Here is a 20,219-nt window from a genome sequence, read left to right as displayed (position 1 = left end):
CTGCTAGCTGCTTCTCTAATACTGGCTTGAAGGGGAGATGCAGGACTAGTGTGCCATGCTCCAGGAGGTTTTTGTACCAGGGCAATTATGGGTGACTTTACCACTCTGATAGATGACCCCTCAGGTGAGTCTAATTCCATCCCTACAGAAGGAAAAGGAGTACCCTTCTGCTAAGGAGAGCCCTGAAAAGCTTCCAGTTTTTGAGAAAGAAAAATTACTAAGATTCTCAAGCTTTTCAGTTCCTCCCTTGTCTCATCCTAAAACTTCTGTTCCTTGAACTTGGCTTCATGGCCAATAGGGGACTGATCCTGATAGAATGATCTTGTAAAAAAAAAAAATGCCCCCATCTAGCACCAACTCCTGCAGAGCAAAGGGTTTTATCTTGCCTGTGTCTACCTTAGGGAAAATTTCTCCCTGCCACTCAAGACTCAGATCTAAAGTATCCTGAATTAACACCCACAGGCCAAAAGCTTCCACTGAAATCTTTTCCGGCCCATGTTCCTCTTATTTTGTTGCATTTTGACTCTGATTCTTCCCCATGACTCTGCATCCAGAGTCTCATAGTCAGAAATCCAAGGACACAGCTCCTCCACAAACTCCAAGAACCTCTGTACTTGTTTTGTTCTACCTTAACTCCCCTAGTTTTCAAACTTTCTACAAGTGAATATTCTAACATCTGCCTACTATGTCACTGCCCCGTATTGGCTTTTCTTTCTCGGACTGCTAAGCCTGCAGTGGCTACTCATTCTTAGAAGCTGTTTTCTGTGTGCCAGGTCTGGCACTAGGGAAATTCTACTCTTACCCTAAGTTTCTTCCTACACAATATCCCAATACTTAAACCCTATATTTATTACCTAATGTAATAGATAGATATTGAGAGAGAGAGAAAAAGTGAGAAGCGGAGAGAGAGCGAGAAAGAGAGAGAGAGAGAGAAAGAGAGAGAGACTTGCTATAGTCTAACTTTTACTACTTGCTTCAGCTTAATTTTTAGCTGCTTTGCTTTATCTACATACAGTTTTACTCCTGAATAATAGAATACCACCACCTTAACCATAATTCATAACAACTGCTTCAACAGTTCCCCCTATTCTCTCTTCCTTGTCTCCTCTGCACCCAAGTCCCAAGTTCTGGCATCATCTGTGGGTGGCCAGTTACCACCTTTTAAAGGGTTCCTATGAGGATGGGAGATGGATAAGAAAATATTAGATAGAAAGATAGTGAAGAGGAGAAAGAGACACAGTATAGTTTCAGGAGGACTTGGGACAATACACAATGCCTCTTCAAAAGGGCTTTTTATAATAATGGCAAGAGAAGGGGCAAAAGACCTCCCCCTTGCTCAATCAATGAACACTGCACAGCCAAGTGTAGACCCTTCCGCACACCTAGTAACCACACCTGTGGTCAAATCATCCCTTTATGCAGCTCTGTTGGGTAAAGCAAGCTCAGATTCTGAGTAGGAATCCTCAGTGGGTCTCCACAAGTCAACTACAGTCTTTGTCTTCTCAACTAAACTTTGCACTTCCTTCTGTCTGATACTAGCACCATGCCCCACTCATTTGACTGGGTTTGCAAGGATGTGGTCAAGAAACTTCAAGGAAAAGATCTGAAGCCTGTCAAACGTCTGTCAGATGCGATGAAATTCCGCCAGTTTGAGATACTGCAGAAGAATCCTCAGTCACTGTTTTGGAAATCTGAAGATACTCCAGTTGGATATTCCCTTCTGCAGATCTTAGAGCCAAATTGTCCAGTCCCAGGTACTGTCAGCTAAGGGGCAGAGAAATGTAAAAATCAGCATTTTCAGTGGTGCAGCTTCCCAAGAAGCACGAGGTATCCAGACAGGTAGCTCATGAGCCATCCCGCTTAAAGGCAAAGGACAAGGAAGGTCCTAATTTAGGCATCCACTCATTTTCTGGACCCTTCCTTGCATCTGGTCATATAACACTTCCAAGAGCCTCTTTAGATGAGATATGATACCTATTTTACAAAAAAGTAATTGAGGTTCCTAAAACAACTTGTTCATAGTCACACAGTTCAAACTGGTAGAACTAGGATCCAGACTGAGGTCGGTTTGTCTGCAAGTCTCAGGTATTTTTATTTTTCAGGCAGCTTCCCCAGGGCTGGACTCTGTTCTTGGAAAGATAATTTCAGGGGACTCCTAGATACTGCACAGATGATTCTTTTCTCTGTTAGGATTAAGACTATGCTTGCATTACTCCTTAAATTTTCCCTCTGTAGTAATTTGCATTTCAGATATTGATTACATATATATTATATATAAATTAATTATTAGCTATCTTCTTGACTATGTTTTAATTGAGGAGAGGAATTGGCCTTGTATTTCCCATTTTCCAGAGCAGCTGTTCCACAGTGAATTCTTGGCTAAACTTCTGTCCCCTTTCCTCTTCAGAGCCTGAAGTGTCAGCTCCCATCCCCCTCAAACACACTGTATCCCAGAAACTGAAGGCTAACACAGGTGTCAACGCCATTGCAGAAGGAAGTGTGTCAGCAGAGTTTGGTCAGTCCTGTGGATACGACATCGAGGTTCAGTGTACTAGCATCCCAGATTCAAAACTGAAAAGTCTTCAAAACAGGTGAAGAGATGGGTCAGCTACGTCCAGGGATGTGTTATTGTAGGCAAAGAGTCATGGAGCAGGTTTTATGACAACTCACAGTATTCTGCTTTAAAAAAAAAAAAAAAAAAAAAAAAAAAAAGTCTTGAAATAATCGCTTATTATACTAATAATACTCATTAATACAGAATCACCCATTACAGCTCTATTAATGTGATGGAGACAGAAAAACAAGACAGACAGACAAAAGTTCTGATGTGAGAGAAGTTTCTGTTCATTGTACAGAGAACGGGCATGTAGTGAGAAAAGAATCATAGAAGTAAATGGGTGGAGTATTTATTAAAATATGAGGAAGATTGTAACAATCACTTTGACATCCCAGTGCTTTGGGACTTAGCTGACTTCTACAACATCTCTTTTGAGATATAATTTAGAAGTAGAAATGCATGTTTCATGTGCAGCATTTTGGTGTGATATATGCATATAAGTGTAAGTCAGTAACATCAGGAACTGTTATTGCTATGACAAGAACATTTACTGCCTACTGTCTTAGCAGAGTTCAAGCACATGTAGCATGTAGTCAACTATAACCATATTAGGCTCTAATACCACTCCTGGGGAATCTGATTTATGTCCTCATGCTTGCATGGCCAGCACTTTATAGACTGAGCCACATTCCCAGCCTGAAGCTGACTCAATCTCTTTACATCTTAAAGGCTGGCTCACATTTTCTGTTTGGGATTTTTTTCACTCTTATAATTTGGTCTCTGTCACTCTGAAATTAGCCATTTGGATCTTTTCATTCTCATTTTACACCTTCAGGAAGCTGCTGGATCGGGAGCCATCATTTCTGAATGATTGCCGGATGGGAAAGAAGGAACTGTATGTGGTGACAGAGGCCTTTGAAGTGACCAAAGATGCTGTGCTGGAAGGGAGTAGCAGTGTAGACCTTTCAGGAAAAGTGGTCGTCCCCCAGATTGCCAAGGTATGGGACAGGGATGTGAAGAAACACCAAGTGCAGCCAATTCACTCTTACTTCTCAAGGGCTTCTGGGGACCAGTTTCTAGGGGTCAGAGGGTGGGGTCATTATTCTCCTCTGCTCATATGCAATATATTGCTAACTCCTGATCTTAGATTGCATTGTTTTTTTTAACATAATTTAAAAAATTTATTCTTTGATAATTTCACATCATGTACTTCAAATCCCACTCATTTCCCAGTCCCTCTGTATCTACCCTTCCTCCTTGTAGCATTCCCCACAACGGAAAACTTAAAAAGAAATAATAAAAATAAGAAAATAAAAACCACAAATGAGAATATTAACTAAACAAACAAACAAAAAAGCAAACACATAAAACAAAACAACAACAAAAATCACTTTGCTCTTTCACCTCTTCCACCCCTCCATCACCTCTTCATCCATCTTGGTGGCATTGGAAGCTGTGGTGTGTCCTGCAGTATTTTCTCCAAACAGCTTTACTTGCAAATGTTCATTATCATTATTGTTGCTGGTCAGGTTCAAGGCCTCTGGCTTCTGGTACAGCATCAATACTTGCCCTCTCTGACATTCCTCTCAAATATCCTGCTATTGCCTGGAGTCATGGAGCTTCTGTGGCTATGGTTCTAAGGGACCAGTCCCTTTACGTACTCCAGTAGGTCATGGATGGGGAGATATTGGTAGAGTACCAACTCAAAGCCCTGGATGTGGGCCTGAGTGGCAGTTGATATGGTTTGTAAGGGTTGTTGGGACCCCATCTGAGAGACGTGAAGCCAGCTTTCCCACACCTACAGTGAGGGATGGGACCAGCTTTCCCAAATTTGGGTGGGGAGCAGCTCTTCTATGAGGGGCCATGCCAGTGGGGTACAGGGTCAGCCAGTTAGCTCAGTTGCTTAGATTGCATTCTAATGCCCTCTTTTATAATGGTTTAATACATAAAATTAGCAGATATTGGTAAATTCCAAAATAGACATAATTTTTTGGTACCATGTTTTATTTTGAGTAAATGATAGTTTGTACAGAAATAGAAATGTGAGGATTCTGTATTATTGCACACCAAGTTTCAAGGCTGGAGAAACATGGAAATACCTTTATTAAACTGCTGCTGTTAATCTACATTCTATGACCATTTGATTACAAATGTTTTTTGAGATAAGGTCTTATATAGCCTAGACTTGTCTTCAGACTGGCTACAGGGCTGAGGCTGACCCTGAACTCCTGCTCCTGTTTCCACTCTTTTTTTTTTTTTGAGACAGGGTTTCTTTGTGAAACAATCTCCAGCTGTCTGGGAACTCACTTTGTAGACCAGGCTGGCTTCAGACTCACAGAGATCTACCTGCATCTACCTCCCGAGTGCTGGGATTAAAGGCGTGCGCCACCACCGCCTGGCTGTTTCCACTTTCCAGATGCTATGGGATTACAGGTATATCCACTGTGCCTGACTTTGATAAGGAATATTTGGAGGAGCAAGATTTAAATACCTTTAAGCACATGTGATTTACACAATCTTCTCACCACAACCAGACATTATTTAAAAATTAACATAAAATTAATATTAGCTAAAATATGGAATATTATCTCTCTCCTCTCTTCTATGTTTTAATTCTGTATTCCTTAAGTAGTTTAATTAAATTTATTTTTCCTAATTTTATGGATGTATAACATGCATTCTGATAATTCTTACCCTGATCTCTCTTACCTTCCTGCCACATTCAGCAACCCACCTTCCTCTTTTCAGGTCCCTTTCCCCAATTCAAGTCTTTTGTTTTGTTCTGTGACTCACTGAATTTGAGAACTCTGTGTGAGTACGGATGTACAACTATCCTTTGGAGCATGAGAACTCCATTGACTCCAGCTCCTGGCATCTAAGGACCACAGTAGAACTATGAAAGCTTTCAACACACTTCTGAATGTCTGAAGTGAGTGTCAGCTAACTCTGTGGAAGGTTTGTTCCTGTGTTCACAAGCTGCACCCAGCTGTAGCTGAGCTAGGACTATTTATGATACCCCGGTTTCACATCCACACTGAGTGGTTCCAAGACTGAATTTTAAGCATCACAGGTGGTCCAAAAAACTGACAGTTGGGGTAATAGCAATGCCAACTGTAGTGGGTAGCTGTTTTAGCTTTGATCTGGAATTACTACCCCCATTGAGGCTTCCAGTAACTCATGCCTACAAGGTGGAGCCAAGGGAGGAGCCCTTAAGACCTAAGATCTGAATGTGCCACCTCTCTTGGTTCCTGGATCCTGGATGCTGGAGGTAGACTAAGTAGAGTTCTCCAGAGAATACTGCTGGACTGCAATACACCTTTCCTGTACCCTGTAACCTATCCCTTTACTTGTAAGTTATCCCACAAAATAAACCTCCTTTTTAACTACATAGAATTGACTTAATACTTCCACCAATAGCCAACTCAACAAACAAATGTGCATATGGACAGTTAGCCATACTGAAAACACTATCAACAATCTAACTCCATATGCCTAGAAACTATTACAAAAACACAAAGAACACACACACACACACAAACACACACACACACACACACACACACACACACACACACACACAGAGAGAGAGAGAGAGAGAGAGAGAGAGAGAGAGAGAGAGAGAGAGAGAGAAACAAAAAACCCCTCCAAAAAAAACCAAAACTAAAACCAAAATATTGTGTCTCCTTGAAAAACTAGTACTCCCATAGTTAAATTTCCAGGAGAGAAGCAACTTGAGATGACACACAAGACAATGATTTCAAACATCAATTATAAATATGTTCAAGCCAGGCAGTGGTGGCACATGCCTTTAATCCCAGCACTCGGGATGCAGAGTCAAGTGGATCTCTGTGAGTTTGAGGCCAGCCTGGTCTACAGAGCAAGATCCAGGATAGGCACCAAAACTACATAGAGAAACCCTGTCTCAAAAAAAAAAGTTCAAGTGTCTCGAAAAGATATCAATAAACGCAAGTATGAAAACTAAAAAACAGTTGAATGAAATAAGAAATTTAATAAAGAGACTTTTTAAAGGAAACCCAAATTGAAATAAACATGAAATGAAAAATTCAGAAAGTTAAGGAGCTTAGTGGAAAGTCTCAGCCACAGAACAGATCAAGTGAAAAAGCTTGAAGTCAAGAAACAGGAATTTGATCAATCACAGATCATGACAAACCCCATAAACATAATGTTTTAGTTAGGGCTTCTGTTACTGCAGTGAAACACCATGACCAAAAAGCAAGTTAGGGATGAAGTGCTTATTGGCCTTATGCTTCAGCATTGCTGTTCATCCCTGAAGGAGGTCAGGACAGGAACTCAAATAGGACATGACCCCTGAGGCAGGAGCTGATGCAGAGCCCATGGAGGGGAGCTGCTTACTGGTATGCTGCCCATGACTTGCTCAGCCCACTTTCTTATAGAACCTGGGACCAGCAGCCCAGGGATGACACCACCCACCACAGGCTGGGCCCTCCCTCATTGATTACTAAATGAAAAAATGCCTTAACACTGCATCTCAAGGAGGCATTTCCTCAGCTGGGGCTCCTTCCTCTCTGATGATTCTAGCTTGTGTCAAGTTGACACACAAAACTACCCAGTACATATAACATGCAGTAATTCTGGGACACTATACAAAGTCCAAATCTATAAATCATATAGAAGAAGGAGAAAAGATCCAAGACAAAGGCACAGGAGATTTTTGACAAAATCATGGAAAAAATGTTTCAAATCTAAGGAAAGGGATGCCTGTTGAGGTGTAAGAGGCATGTAGAGCACTAACTAGACAGAATCAGAAAAGAAGTTACCGTATTATAATAAAAGTAAAGACACTAAATGTGCAGAACAAAGAAAAGGTATTGTAAACTGCTGTGGATATATTGCTCTGTATAAATAAAATGCTGATTGGCCAGTAGCCAGGCAGGAAGTACAGGCGGGACAAGCAGAGAAGAGAATTCTGGGAAGTGGAAAGCTGAGGCAAGAAGACGCTGCCGGCTGCCACCATGAGAACCAACATGTAAGATACTGGTGAGCCACAAGCCATGTGGCAACTTATAGATTAATAGAAATGGGTTAAGATATAAGAAATGTTAGCAAGAAGCCTGCCACAGCCATACAGTTTATAAGTAATATAAGTCTCTGTGTGTTTACTTGGTTGGATCTGAGCGGCTTTGGGACTGGTGGGTGAGAGAGATTGTTCCTGACTGTGGGCCAGGCAGGACTGGAGAAAACTCCAGCTACAGGAAACTGCAAGAGAGAAGACCAAGTCACATAATAAAGGCAAACCCATCAAAATGACAGCTGAGTTCCCCGTGGTGAATTTAAAATCAAGAAGAGTTCAAATTAATATACTGCAAGTCCTAAAAGAATACAGTCAACCTGGACAGCTATGACCAGCAAAACTATCAGCCACAGTTAAAGAAGAAAAAAACCTTTCCACAATGAAGCATGTGAAGGGAATTTATGACCACCAGGCTAGCCCTACAGAAGAGACTAAAAAGAATATTTCTGCTTGAAATATTTGCAGTGACAGCAAAAATTAACAATGTTAGGTCAGTGATTAAAGAAAAGACAACAAACACCATAATAAACAAAATGAAAGAATCAATAACCTTTGAACATTAGGGGTTTCAACTCCCTAATAAAAGACACAGAATATCAGACCAGATTAAGAAACAGGATCTGTTTTGCTGTCTCTGAACAAAGTACTCAACCACTAAAGATGAAAGCTATCTTAGGGTGAAGGTTGGGCAGAGGTGTTCAAAGCAAACAGAGATAGGCTAACAGGAAATGCTATAGTAACACCCGAAGAAATAGAATTCAATCCAAAAATAATCAGAAGAAAGAATGTCATTCTACACTGATCAAGAGATCAATCTATCAAGAAGACATTATAATATTAAACATATTTGCACCAAAAATGGGTCCACACAGCTTCATAATGCAAATACTTCTATATGTAAAGCAACAGATTAATCTCAGTTGTAGGTGACTATAGCTGGAAGTTTCTCCAGTCCTGCCAAGCCTCCAGGTCTAGATGAATCTCTCCCACCTGAGCTCTTGCAACCACTTAGAAAATAATCTCTCAGAGGCTTAATATTAATTACAAACTGTATTTCCTATGGCTTCACCTTCTTGCTAGCTAGCTCTTTCATCTTAAATTAACCCATTTCTATTAATCTATATGTTGCCATGTGGCCATGGTGTTACACGTCTGCTGGCATCCTTTGCTCCTTTGGTGATGGGCTGGAATCACTCTTGGCTCCACCACTCTTCTCTCTGTCTCTTTGCTCAGATACCCCACCTTGCTGTAAGTTTTCTTGCCATAGGCAAAAACAGCTTTTATTTTTATTTTTTTATTATCTAATGGGAGCCACATGTATTCACAGAATACAGAAAGACATCGCACAGCAGGTGACTTCAGTATCTTAGTCTCACCAATGGGCAGTTTATCCAGATGAATCAATAAGCATAGAAATATTAGAGTAAACAACACACACACACACACACACACACACACACACACACACAAGAACTAGAAGTAGATTTACCATGTGCTTCAATTACAGCACTCCTGGAAGTATATAGCCAAAGGACTCTGTATTGGACCACAGAGATACTTGTTCATCCATGCTCAGTGCTGTTCTAGTCATAATTGCCAGTAAACAGAAACAGCCTAGATGTCCAGTTGATGAATGGAGAATGAAAATGTGACATACACACACACACACACACACACACACACACACACACACACACACAGTGGAATTTTATTCCTGTGAAATGATTTATTTATGGAAATTATGAAGCGCTCAGGAAAATGGATGTAGTTGGAAATAATAATCCTGAATGAGGTAACCCAGACCCAGAATGGCAAGTGCTGATGTCCTCTCTCAGGCCCTGAGAGGCTGCTCTGCTCCAGTAGATGGTCCTACACTCAAGCGTGTTCTGGCTAAGGGGACTCAATGAATTAATTAAAAATAAAAAACAACAGGAGTATATGAAGTTGGGAGGGAAAAGTGATGGGGATGAAGTAAGGGAGGAGATGGAAGTGAGTTAATGGGGTTTGTGGGTTTGATCAAAATACATTTATGTATATATGAAATTCTCAAACATTAAACAATATTTAAGAGGAAATTGTGCATTAAAAAAGGAAAAGAACTTAAATTCCATGCTAGATTTTTTCTTTATTCTTTTTTCAAGACAGAGTTTCTCTGTGAAATAGTCCTGGCTGTCCTGGAACTCACTCTGTAGACCAGGCTGGCCTTTAATTCACAGAGATCCATCTGCCTCTACTACCCAAGTGCTACTGTTAAAGGTATGCATCACCACTGCCCATCTTCCTGCCTAGAATTCTATGTCCTTCAAAATGTGACCTAAATGCGAGTTAAAGATGTCTTTGGGTATCAAGGTTTTTAGGCATATAACTCTCAGCTCCCCAGAAGATAATATGTAACAGGACAGAAAAGACAGAAGACATCACATTGCCTGATAGAGACAAGATCTAGAATTAGGAGAAGCAATCTCACCCAACAGCTGACAGAGAGTACACACCTACACAGAACCCAGATGTGAATATGGGCAGAGCAGCAAGCATTGAGGGCTGAGTAGGAGAATGAGACCCTCAACTCAGAGGGAGACAGCAAGCCATACACCTAGTTTGAAAAAAAAAATCAAGACATTGTAATAGGGCTGGTTGTATGGCTCAGTGGAACTCCTAGCCTGGCATTCATGGTTGCTCTGGGTTCAATCATCAGGTTTCTCTGGGAACATCTCCCAAATTTCAATGCAGGTAATATTGTTATATAAATGGGAGAAGCAGTAATTGGACATGGAGACCAGGAGGAAGGGGAAGTGAGAGAGCTAGTGTTTTCTCATGAACTTTCTAGATTTATTTGACTTTTAAATTACAGGCATATGTTGCCTTGATTTAAAGTAAACATGATTTTTATAGGACAAAGAGCTATAAACCCCGAGGGATCTTTTGTCTCCCCAGGGTCAAGCTCAGGGACAGTGGCAAAGGGAGAGAACAGATTCAGTGCCTATCCTGAAGGGTGCAGTGGTGGCCTACAAGAAGAAGCAACTGGTCATTGAGAATAATACATGCGGTGAGCAGAGTTGGGGGTAAAGTGGGGGTGGGATGTCTAGAGACCTGAACCTCCTCTTCTCTCCTGACTGTAGACCAGGAAGAACACTTTTCACTGTCCAAGTCACATGTCCCACCATCCTTAGCCACCTCTAACAATGGCCAAACTCAAATACCACTAGCTGCAGGAAGAGATTCATCTTGGGGTGCTTAAATGGAGATATCTTTAGCTGGACGAGATCCAGGCCCAATCACAGCCATCTCTAGTCATTCATCTCTAGCCAGTGAAGGTTCTGCCACTCTCAGAAGCTCAGTAGGGAGTCCACAGGCCCAACAGGTGATCCTTAAACTCACATTAACTCTCCATAAATAGGAGCACAACACAAATGAAACTGTATGTAGAAGGCTTGAACAACATAGCACAGGAATTTTTCCATGGCTCTCCCCTTGAAACACACATGCACACAGACACAGACACAGACACACACACAGACACACATGCACACAGACACAGACACACACACACACACACTACATGTATGCATCCATGCAAGCACACCCCTCCCCCATGGGTTCAGACTCTTCCCTGGTGCAGAAGTGTCTGAGTTAGGAATGGATATATGTGTTATGTGAGTGCCAGAACATAAGTAGGTTTCAGAGCTCCAAGGTACTCATCAATATGGAGGGCATCTCCCTTCAGAAAAGGGGGGATGCCTTTCATGTACAGGCATTCATAGACACATGCACACATATGTTCACTCTTCCCCACTGAAATATCTATTTTTTAAATTCTGGCCAAGGGAAAGTCCTGGAGTCAATCCTCTAGTTGGCAGCAATAGACTTTCCTGTATAGTACAGTTAGTGGACCATGGCTTATTGAGAAAGATTATGCACACTCTATAGGTACCCTTGACTGGGTCATAGGGTAGGGAGTGGGTACAAGGTTGGAGATGCCTTTGAAATGCCTGGAGATGTTGTTTCTATTACAGATTGGCACAGCCATATCTGAATGGAATGGCAGAAGTCGTAAAGCAAGCACAGCTGCTTGACAAAGATCCAGCAAAGCTGAGCTACATGATGGCTGCCATGCCACCTTTGGTTTTCATCTCTACCTGTTACATACTTTGGGTACATTTAATATTTGTACAATTTGAGGATATTGGATTGATGGAAAATTCCTTATGAATCATTTATGCCTTCTTTCAGTAATGCTGCTTCTAAGCTTACCCAGGAAAGTCCTGAACATACTATTCCCCCCCCACTTTGAGGGAGATACCCTTATCTACTTGATGGTCTTCCTTATGCCTTGGAGGTTGTGACACATAAAGAAGCCGGAGGTCTCTTTATGAGTCTATGAGACATTCTTTAAACATCTGTCCCTGTACTTACACTGGAATAAGATATTCAAAACAAAGTAAAATTCAAACAACAAGATTCAGTGAGCTAGAGGAATTGTCTGCAGTTGAGATTACAAGCCTCTTCCCACTCTACGCTCAGACAATTACATGGCATACAACTCTGCTCTACATAGAGACATATTGATAAGTAAAGTATGTAGTGGAAAGATAATGAAAGTATGAGGTGTCAGGACCTCCCTCTCTTAAAAGTTAGTTCATGTGGAGCCACTACAATGTCATATGACCAAGGAACAACAGAATGCCAGGATTAGACATATAGACCAATTCTATAAAGATATAAATGTGAACATTGATTGTATTATGCCAGTATTTGAATAATAACTGTAGCAGCTTTAGCCTGAGGGTTTTTCCTGGGTACTCTGATCACTAATAGTTAATAATACACTGCTTGGGACATGGCAAAAATGCCCAGGGTTGTTGAAGATTTTGTTTTGGTCCAGTGTCCTTGAAGCAACCAAAGCTATCAGCCTGAGAACAGGCTGTCATATGCCTCTAGTTTCTCAAAAACTGGGTTATGGGGTTAATGAGTAAGAATGATAACTCTGTTTATTAATGATGTCAAAAATTGAGGGAAAATAATTGGAAATGATAACTCTGTTCTGTCATAGTTTATTAATGATGACTAAAAGATGGAAGTGAAACACATGTCCCAAACCAAAAATGATATGATCTATGTTTTGGAACATCATGAATGTATTCCTGCTAACTAAATTCTGTATAAATAAATAAACACTCTGGCTGATAGTCAGTCAGGCTGCAAGATTCTCCTGACCACCATAGCCTGGCTCACTTCCTTCTCCTGTGGGATCCTTATACGCTCTGCAGGACACATCCACTTCCAGGGATGGCTTCCAGCAACATATCATAGCAAATGAAAAGAGCTTTCATTTTCAGAGGGAAAGAAAGCGAACCCTTTACTAAAAATATGAATGGCAAACAAACACACAAAAACCCCAATCTGATTAGATTAGGTCAGAAGTTGTATCTAGAGAACCAAGGCCATGTTTGTGGAAGCTGAAACCAGTAAAGGTTGAGGTGCGCATAAAAGGAGAGAAGTGATGTACCATCACTTATGAAGTCCTTTTTGGTCTGTTATGAGGACTAAATTAGTTCTTGCCAATCAGCTCATGGTCCTGGTTGGTCCCTTCCTTTCCTGCTGTGCCTGATTGTGTAAACAAGATGCCCTGTTCACCCCCTAGTGCCCAGAATGTGACTTGCAGACACTCTCTGAAGTTTGCTTTTTGTTTAACTTTGTTTAATTCACACATTAAATGCTGTCATTTTTTCTCTCTTGGCTCATTTCATGTGTTCAATGCTTGAACTGTGTTGTTAGGCAAGTCTCAGACCTCAGCACATCTCTATGGATGTAATGCAAAACAATACAAGATTGCCAGATGGAGTGTAGATAAGGAAGGGCCAGATAGTAACTGAAAGCTAACAAGAAACATATTTGACAAGGCAGGAGGAAGCCAGTATGCTTTACCTCATGGAGTATTTATTTGTTTATAACTATTATGAGTAGTTGTGTTTTGCTGTCATGTAAGTGTACAATGTACATGCAATGCTCTAGGAAAGCCAGAAAAGGGCACTGCCATGTGGGTGCAATCCTTTGCAAGAGCAGCACTGGCTCTGAACTGTTGATCTTACTCTCCAGACCTCATGGCATAATTCTTTAATTTTAGAGGGCATGATGATTGTCTACAGTGCTTATTTAAAATGCAAGTTTTAGGCTGGTGAGATGAATTGGCTGGTAAAGGCACCTGTGCCAGTCCTAATGCCTTGAGGTCCACCTCCAGGTCCTGGCACCAATGTGGGACTTTGTACAGAGGAACACTGCAGGTTAAATGGGCATACTCATATCATTAATTTGGGTACAATGTTTTTCTTTTTTGAAATCCTGTAAGAGAATAATCTGGGTCTGAGTCCCCTGAGGCAACATGAGAACTGTTGAGTTGAGGCAGAGCTGTGCTCCAGGCTGAATGGAGATGGAGATGGGCTGGAACCCAGGCCAGCCTGAGCTCCCAGTGGCAGGGTGCAGCTGGAACCATGGAGCTGCCCTGGGGGTGGCATTTGGCTGTGCAAGCAACCAGTAGAGCAGGTAATGGGACCAGGGTGCTGAATGGAAGCCTCAGATTGTACTGGCAGGGAGGCACCTTGAGCCCATGCAGTGTGAGGCAGTTGAGAACCCTCAATTCTCAGGACACATGGGTCTCTAGACTGGCAGGCCCAGAGATAGGAGGCACAGAAGGACTAGGACTGTAAAAAAGCCAAAATGAGACAGAGCTAGCAGCTAAAGCTTCACAGTTTCTATTTGCTGGTGGTGAACAAATTCATGGCTACTTTAAGAGACAGCTTCCTGGTTCATGCTGGTTGTAAGGAGAGCTATTTTGAAGAGGTCTGCAGTCACGCAGCTACAGTGACAGTGATGCCAACTTTGCTCTGTTGCAGATATCCTAGGGGAAGTCTTCTGGCTAGAAAGTGTTGTTGTAGATGAGAGCAAATTTCAGAGACTCTTGTTTGAACTGGGTTGTTGTATTCAAGAGAATTGCAACAAGTTTTTGGTCATGGTTTTTTTTTCTTTTTCTTTTTCTTTTTGTTTATATTTGGAGCTTTTCACTTCAGATTAATCATGATTTAAACAGCAATACAAAGGCTTTGTCAGGCACAGATCTTGAGCTTTCAGTGGAATGTTAAGCCTGGTATTAGAACTGAGTTTTTTGAATTTTTCAGACTTCAGAAATGAGACAGTTTTGACTTCACCACACTTATATACTCTATTAACTGTGGTGACTCATGAACTGTTTTGTGTAGGAATGGAACTGTTTTTTGTCGAAACTTTATGAAGTATAAATAGTTCTATTAAGAGTTTGCTTTTGGATGTAAGTTTGTGAGAACTGTAATTGTGTATAGACTCATGTTCAAATTATGATGTTAACCAGCTTATGTTAGTGAACTATGGTATCGTGATGCTAAGGAGTCCTTAGATTTGGTACAGTTGCATCAGGAATTAACTGATTTATTTGGCGCAGTTGTATCAGGAGTTTATTGATTTTAAAAAATGGCTTGATGCACCTAAAAAGACTATAGTCATCTTAGACACGTTTGAAAGACTAACCCATCTTGATCATCCTCTACTCATTTACTAGGAGGTATAGCAGCCATAGGAGCAGGAGTATTGCTATAATTATTATAGCTATTTGCAAGCCCTTGGTGGAAAAGCTGCTTCAGAGTTGCATGGAGTTAGATTCTGTACCTTCCCCTTCCAGAGGCTGGTAGTCAGAGATGGGTAAGGCCTTCTTGTAAGCTGTCAACCTAAGACAGAACATACTTGTTGGAAAGTGTGTTTCAAGGATGGGTAGAACTGTATGGTTGAAAAAGGAGACCTAATACAGGCACAGTCCATCTGAGGGATCTGAGGGACCCTTTATATTTTAAAGAAAAGGAGATTATGTAGGGGCCCACAGAGGCTCCCTAGTAAGACCTTACTCAAGGTCAGAAAATCTGACCTTGCTTTACCCAGCAAGGCTGCATAATGGAATGATTTGGCCAGGGACGTGGTTACCAGATATTTTGAAGAGTTTACACTTGGCTGTATATTGTGCATTGATCTTGAAACGGGGAGGTCTTTTGCCTCTTCCCTTCATAGTGTATAAAATGTCCATTAGAATAAATCTTGATGAAAAGAAAAGAAAAGAAAAAAAAAGAATAAATCTCGAGGTGGCTGGGTATTGACCCAGGGCTCTCCCAAAGCTATCCTATGTCTCTGTCTTTTTTATCTTCTTCACCTATATTTCTATCTAATCCTTCCTCATTTCTCTCCTCCCTCCAAGATCCCTTCAACAGGTCAGAGAAAGACTCTGACAAAGGCCTACATATTGGAAGGAGATAACTGACTTCCAGAGTTTTCCTCTGACCTCTGTATGTACTCTGTGGCATGCACACACACAAAATAAATAAACAAATAAATGAAAACAATTCAATAAAATAAAACGCACTTGCCAAAGGATGTGATTTACAGGTCACAGAGGCTAGTGTTTAGGTTGACGTCATCCCTGGAGTTTGGCCTGAGAGTCTCTAAATGGTGTGTGGGAACTACTCTAGCAGATATAACTGTATCTCTCCTAACTGAATTTCTTTTCCATTCAGCCATTCTGCTTTCTGATAATGCTAAGAAGAAAAGCTTTCTAGGTATGGTACCTAGGCTGCTAAGAGGCTTCGCTGCTTCAGACGATATGGTCCAATGTTCTGCAACCACTGAGATAGGTATGTCTTTGTTGTACAGGATCTACACGGGGAAGGAATTATCACTGCAAATTTCATATGAAAGTAGAATTAAGGTAAAAAACAAGGGTGGATGGAGGAGTTGGGAAGGTATGAGGTAAGGGAAGGAGTGGAGAGAGTAAGTATTGGTGACTGAGCCTTTTACTTTCTCTTTCCAGGGCCACATCCAACAAGACAGCAAGGTGAGTGAAGGATTTGCAGTCATGAGAAATGGACTTGCTCCTTCATGTTGACAGCTAAAAAACAAAAACCCACATGATTGTCTTTGTCCAATATCTTGAGATCTGGTCTTCTGCACAAAGGGTGGGAATAGAGAATAAATAAATGTCGGGACACAGGGGAAATAAGGTCAAATACTAATTCTTGGGTGGGATAATGTATTTTCTCTTTCTAGACTGGGAACTAAATCACATCTCACTAATTGGTGAGTGTGTGACTGGTGGGGTTGTTGTGGAGATCCGGGTGATGCTCCTGTGCTCAGCCCTAGCTCTGGCTCTAGTTCCTGTGGGATGGGGAAGATCATGGAGGGCTGGTGTGGAGAAAGCACAGACTGGGGATGGAGCAGGAGGAGATGGCAGGAGAGACACAGTGTGTGTGTGTCCAGAGCAAAGTGAGCATGAAGAAAACTTGTGCTTCTCTTTCTAGGAACGACAGAGGAACCTTTCCATCTAGGTGAGTGGCATTTTTTTTTTTTTTTTTTTGTTTGTTTGTTTTCAGAGCAATCCTTAGATTCTAGTGGGAAACCACAGGTTTGAACTCAAATGAGAACTTTCTTCAGAACACAGAAACCTGAAGTCTGTTTTCATATTTTTAGTTAGTTTAACTCACACATGTGCAACTACATGCACCAATGTTCACTGAGGACTTTCTAGGAAGCAGGCATTACTCCAGCATGCGCACTATGAAATAATAGGGTGAAAGTGCTCATATCTTTGGAGCTTCCATTATGGTATCCTCTCACACTCACAGATCACCTGTAGAACACTTGAGAGAACCAGAATATCCTCCAATACAAGCTGGGCTAATTCTTCATAGATGGTGGAGATAGTTATTACTAAGTGTGGCTCTTACATACCCGGTGCCTGACACAGACTCATTGACTCCTCACCATGTCCCCATTTGTCATATGTGGAAACTGATCCTTAAGGATTGTCATCTCTGGAGTCTAACAGTACATTTCCTTCCTGACATATCCCAGACATGAACATGTGATCATTTCTCTCACACTTGTGATAACCAGTTTTCAGAATTTCCAACTCTGCTTCCAGTACTGTATCCTCTCCTTCCAGAGTGCTGACACTGCCTGATCTGTAGTTCTTTGTAGCTTTATGATAGTTGCCTCACTGGGGCTCAAGCAGGCTATCAATGGAGACACTTTTAACCACTGGAAATGGTACTGAAAGGGAAGGGCTTAGCATCCCAGGGATATTAAATGAGGAATTTCTCTCACTCTCTGATTGGTGTTGCTGTCTACAAGCAGATTTCCAGTGCCTTCAAGATGAGATTTCTGAGAAAACAGAGGAACTGTCCATGCTTTCAAAGGATGTTCAAGATGTTGTGTTCTCTAGTCTCCTGCCCATGCTCAGTGACAGGGAGATTCTGTATGACCTGATGAACATGGTACGAGTTCCATAGCTGCCTAGAGATGATGAAACCTGTAAGGTCAGTTAGGATGATGGGGATGCCAAGATAGATGAGGAAGGAGGGATGCACATGATGCCCAGGAGACTGAGAAATATGTTAAATATTGGGTATTCTGGCTCCATGGTCAGTCATGAGGGCTGGAGAATATGGCCCCTGAATTCTGGTAAGAATGCCCCCAGGGGAGGCAGAAACTACATCCTAGACATGCTTTTAACTCCTCTAGATATAGGTACATCACACAACAATGGTTTTTAGCCAGATATGGGAAGCTGAAGCTACTTGCAGGAGGGTTGCAAGTTCAAGGCCTTTCTGGGCTACATAGCAAGTTCAAAGCTGGCATGGGCAACAGTCTGAGACCCTGTCACACAAAAGAGAAAAATGAAGGGAAAAAGGAACCAGGCTACAGCTTCATGGTAGAGGATTTGTTCAGCATGTATAAAGCCATCCAGTCCCCAGCACCGGGAATGCTGATATTAACAGAATTCCTGTCTCCTCCAGCTGGAATTGGATCAGTTGGGGCATATGGATGGTCCAGGTGGTGTGATCCTAGATGTGCTGTGACAGGACTCAAGACCCCCATGGATCGACCTAAAGAACCTCATTCTTTATCTCCTTCAAGCCCTAATGGGTAAGAATAAATTGAGGGAAGAGTAGGAGAGTCCTTGTCTTGGTTCTCAGAGGGCTCTTTTAGATCCACTTCCCCAAGGCTCTTGAAGTTACATGGTCATTCTCATGTCACCCTTCTCTGTGAGGTCAGTAAGGCTCAGGATGATAACAGTCCATGTACCACACAGATGGAGTCTGAGGTGTAGAAAGTTAGCAGTCACCAGTCTCCTCACACATCCTTGGCGGAAGACAGTTCCTGCTTCAGCCCTTAGATTGTTAGTCTTTGGATCATGTCATTTACAATTCTCCAGTCCATCTCAAGGGCAAGAGAGCTTTCTAGGCCAGTAGGATATTCAAGTTCAATGGGACATATTCCTATGTCCAGAATTCTCCTCTCATTGGGTGTCCTAGTTTACAGTGAGAGGAAAACATTGTATCTGTCATTCTGTTTTCTCCTATGTCCTTTCCCCCAGTGCTGAGTGATACCCAACTCAGTCTGCTGGCCCAGTCTATAGAGAAGAGGCTCCTCCTCCAGCAACAAGAGCTGGTAAGAAACTGCCAGTGGCTGGCAGTCCAGGGAGGGTGGAGAGGAAAGCATGGATAGGAAGAACATTCTAGAAGAAAGCAATAAATTTTTCACAAGGTGAGGAGTCAGAAACCCCCTGGTTGCTTTCTCTTTCTGGGGAGCAGTCACATTGGATTTGATCCTGTCTGGAGCATCTCTGTATTCATGGCAGCCTTAGAAGCCAGGCTCACTAAGTCTAAATTAGCTACCTAAGAAGACATCTCTATATGAACTAAGGGAATGAACGTCAGTTATAACCTTCTTTGTTTACAGTTACCATTTGCAAATTGGCTTTTCTCTCCCCATGTATTTATCTATAAATACAAAAGAGTGTTCTGTCCTATGTGCGTGCACGCGCACGTGCACACACACACACACACACACACAGATGGCACTCTTGTACAACATAGGCTTTATTATTATCATGTTGTAATAGGAACCAATGTTTGGTGGCTTCAGTTTTCACTTGGTTTATTATCCTTGTGGTTCCTCACTGTTAGGACAGAAAAAATTTTCACCCTGGTGTCAGAGCCTGGTTTGCCCAATCTGAGAGTTTTTCTTCTAGGTAAAGAGCATCCTGCAGCCAAACTTCAAGTATCCCTCGAACATCCCCTTCACTCTCCAGCCTCAGCTTCTTGCCCCACTCCAGGGTGAGGGCTTGGCCATTACTTACGAATTGCTGAAGGAGTGTGGTCTGAAGATGGAGCTGAATAATCCCAGGTCAACTTGGGATCTGGAAGCCAAGATGCCTCTGTCTGCTCTTTATGGGAGCCTGTCATTTTTGCAGCAACTTGTAGAAGCCTAAATCTTCCTCAAGGCCTGGCCTCAGCTCAGTCTATGTCGAGTCCTGGAAACATTTGAGATGTGGCACCACAGCATACACAAGAATGGAGTTTTCTGTGCATGTTCTAGGGTTGTGAGAATAAGGATGCTGAGGATTCTCTTTTGATTTTATTATTCATTCACAATCATATAAATAATATTTTGATCATATTCATCTCACCCCATTTTCCTTTTTTCTAATGCATCTCACCACGCTCCTTCTCAACAACTTCTCATTCAACTTTTTTT

General features: G+C 41.8%; 1 protein-coding gene across 1 annotated transcript; it reads left to right on the top strand.

The window, feature by feature from the left end:
* The first annotated feature begins 1,543 nt into the window (after positions 1-1,543).
* LOC118597111 (gasdermin-C-like) lies at positions 1,544-19,953 on the top strand. Its single transcript, XM_036208383.1, is given in 11 exon segments — positions 1,544-1,754; positions 2,408-2,591; positions 3,393-3,555; positions 10,545-10,656; positions 16,199-16,315; positions 16,492-16,515; positions 16,979-17,005; positions 17,814-17,953; positions 18,476-18,605; positions 19,057-19,130; positions 19,714-19,953. Coding segments are annotated over 11 exon segments (1,422 nt in total).
* Positions 19,954-20,219: the final 266 nt, after the last annotated feature.

This window comes from Onychomys torridus, chromosome 16, assembly GCF_903995425.1.
Source record: "Onychomys torridus chromosome 16, mOncTor1.1, whole genome shotgun sequence".
Taxonomy (NCBI): domain Eukaryota; kingdom Metazoa; phylum Chordata; class Mammalia; order Rodentia; family Cricetidae; genus Onychomys; species Onychomys torridus.
The sequence above is the reverse complement of the archived record's forward strand: the minus strand, read 5'-3'. Positions and strand labels throughout refer to the sequence as shown.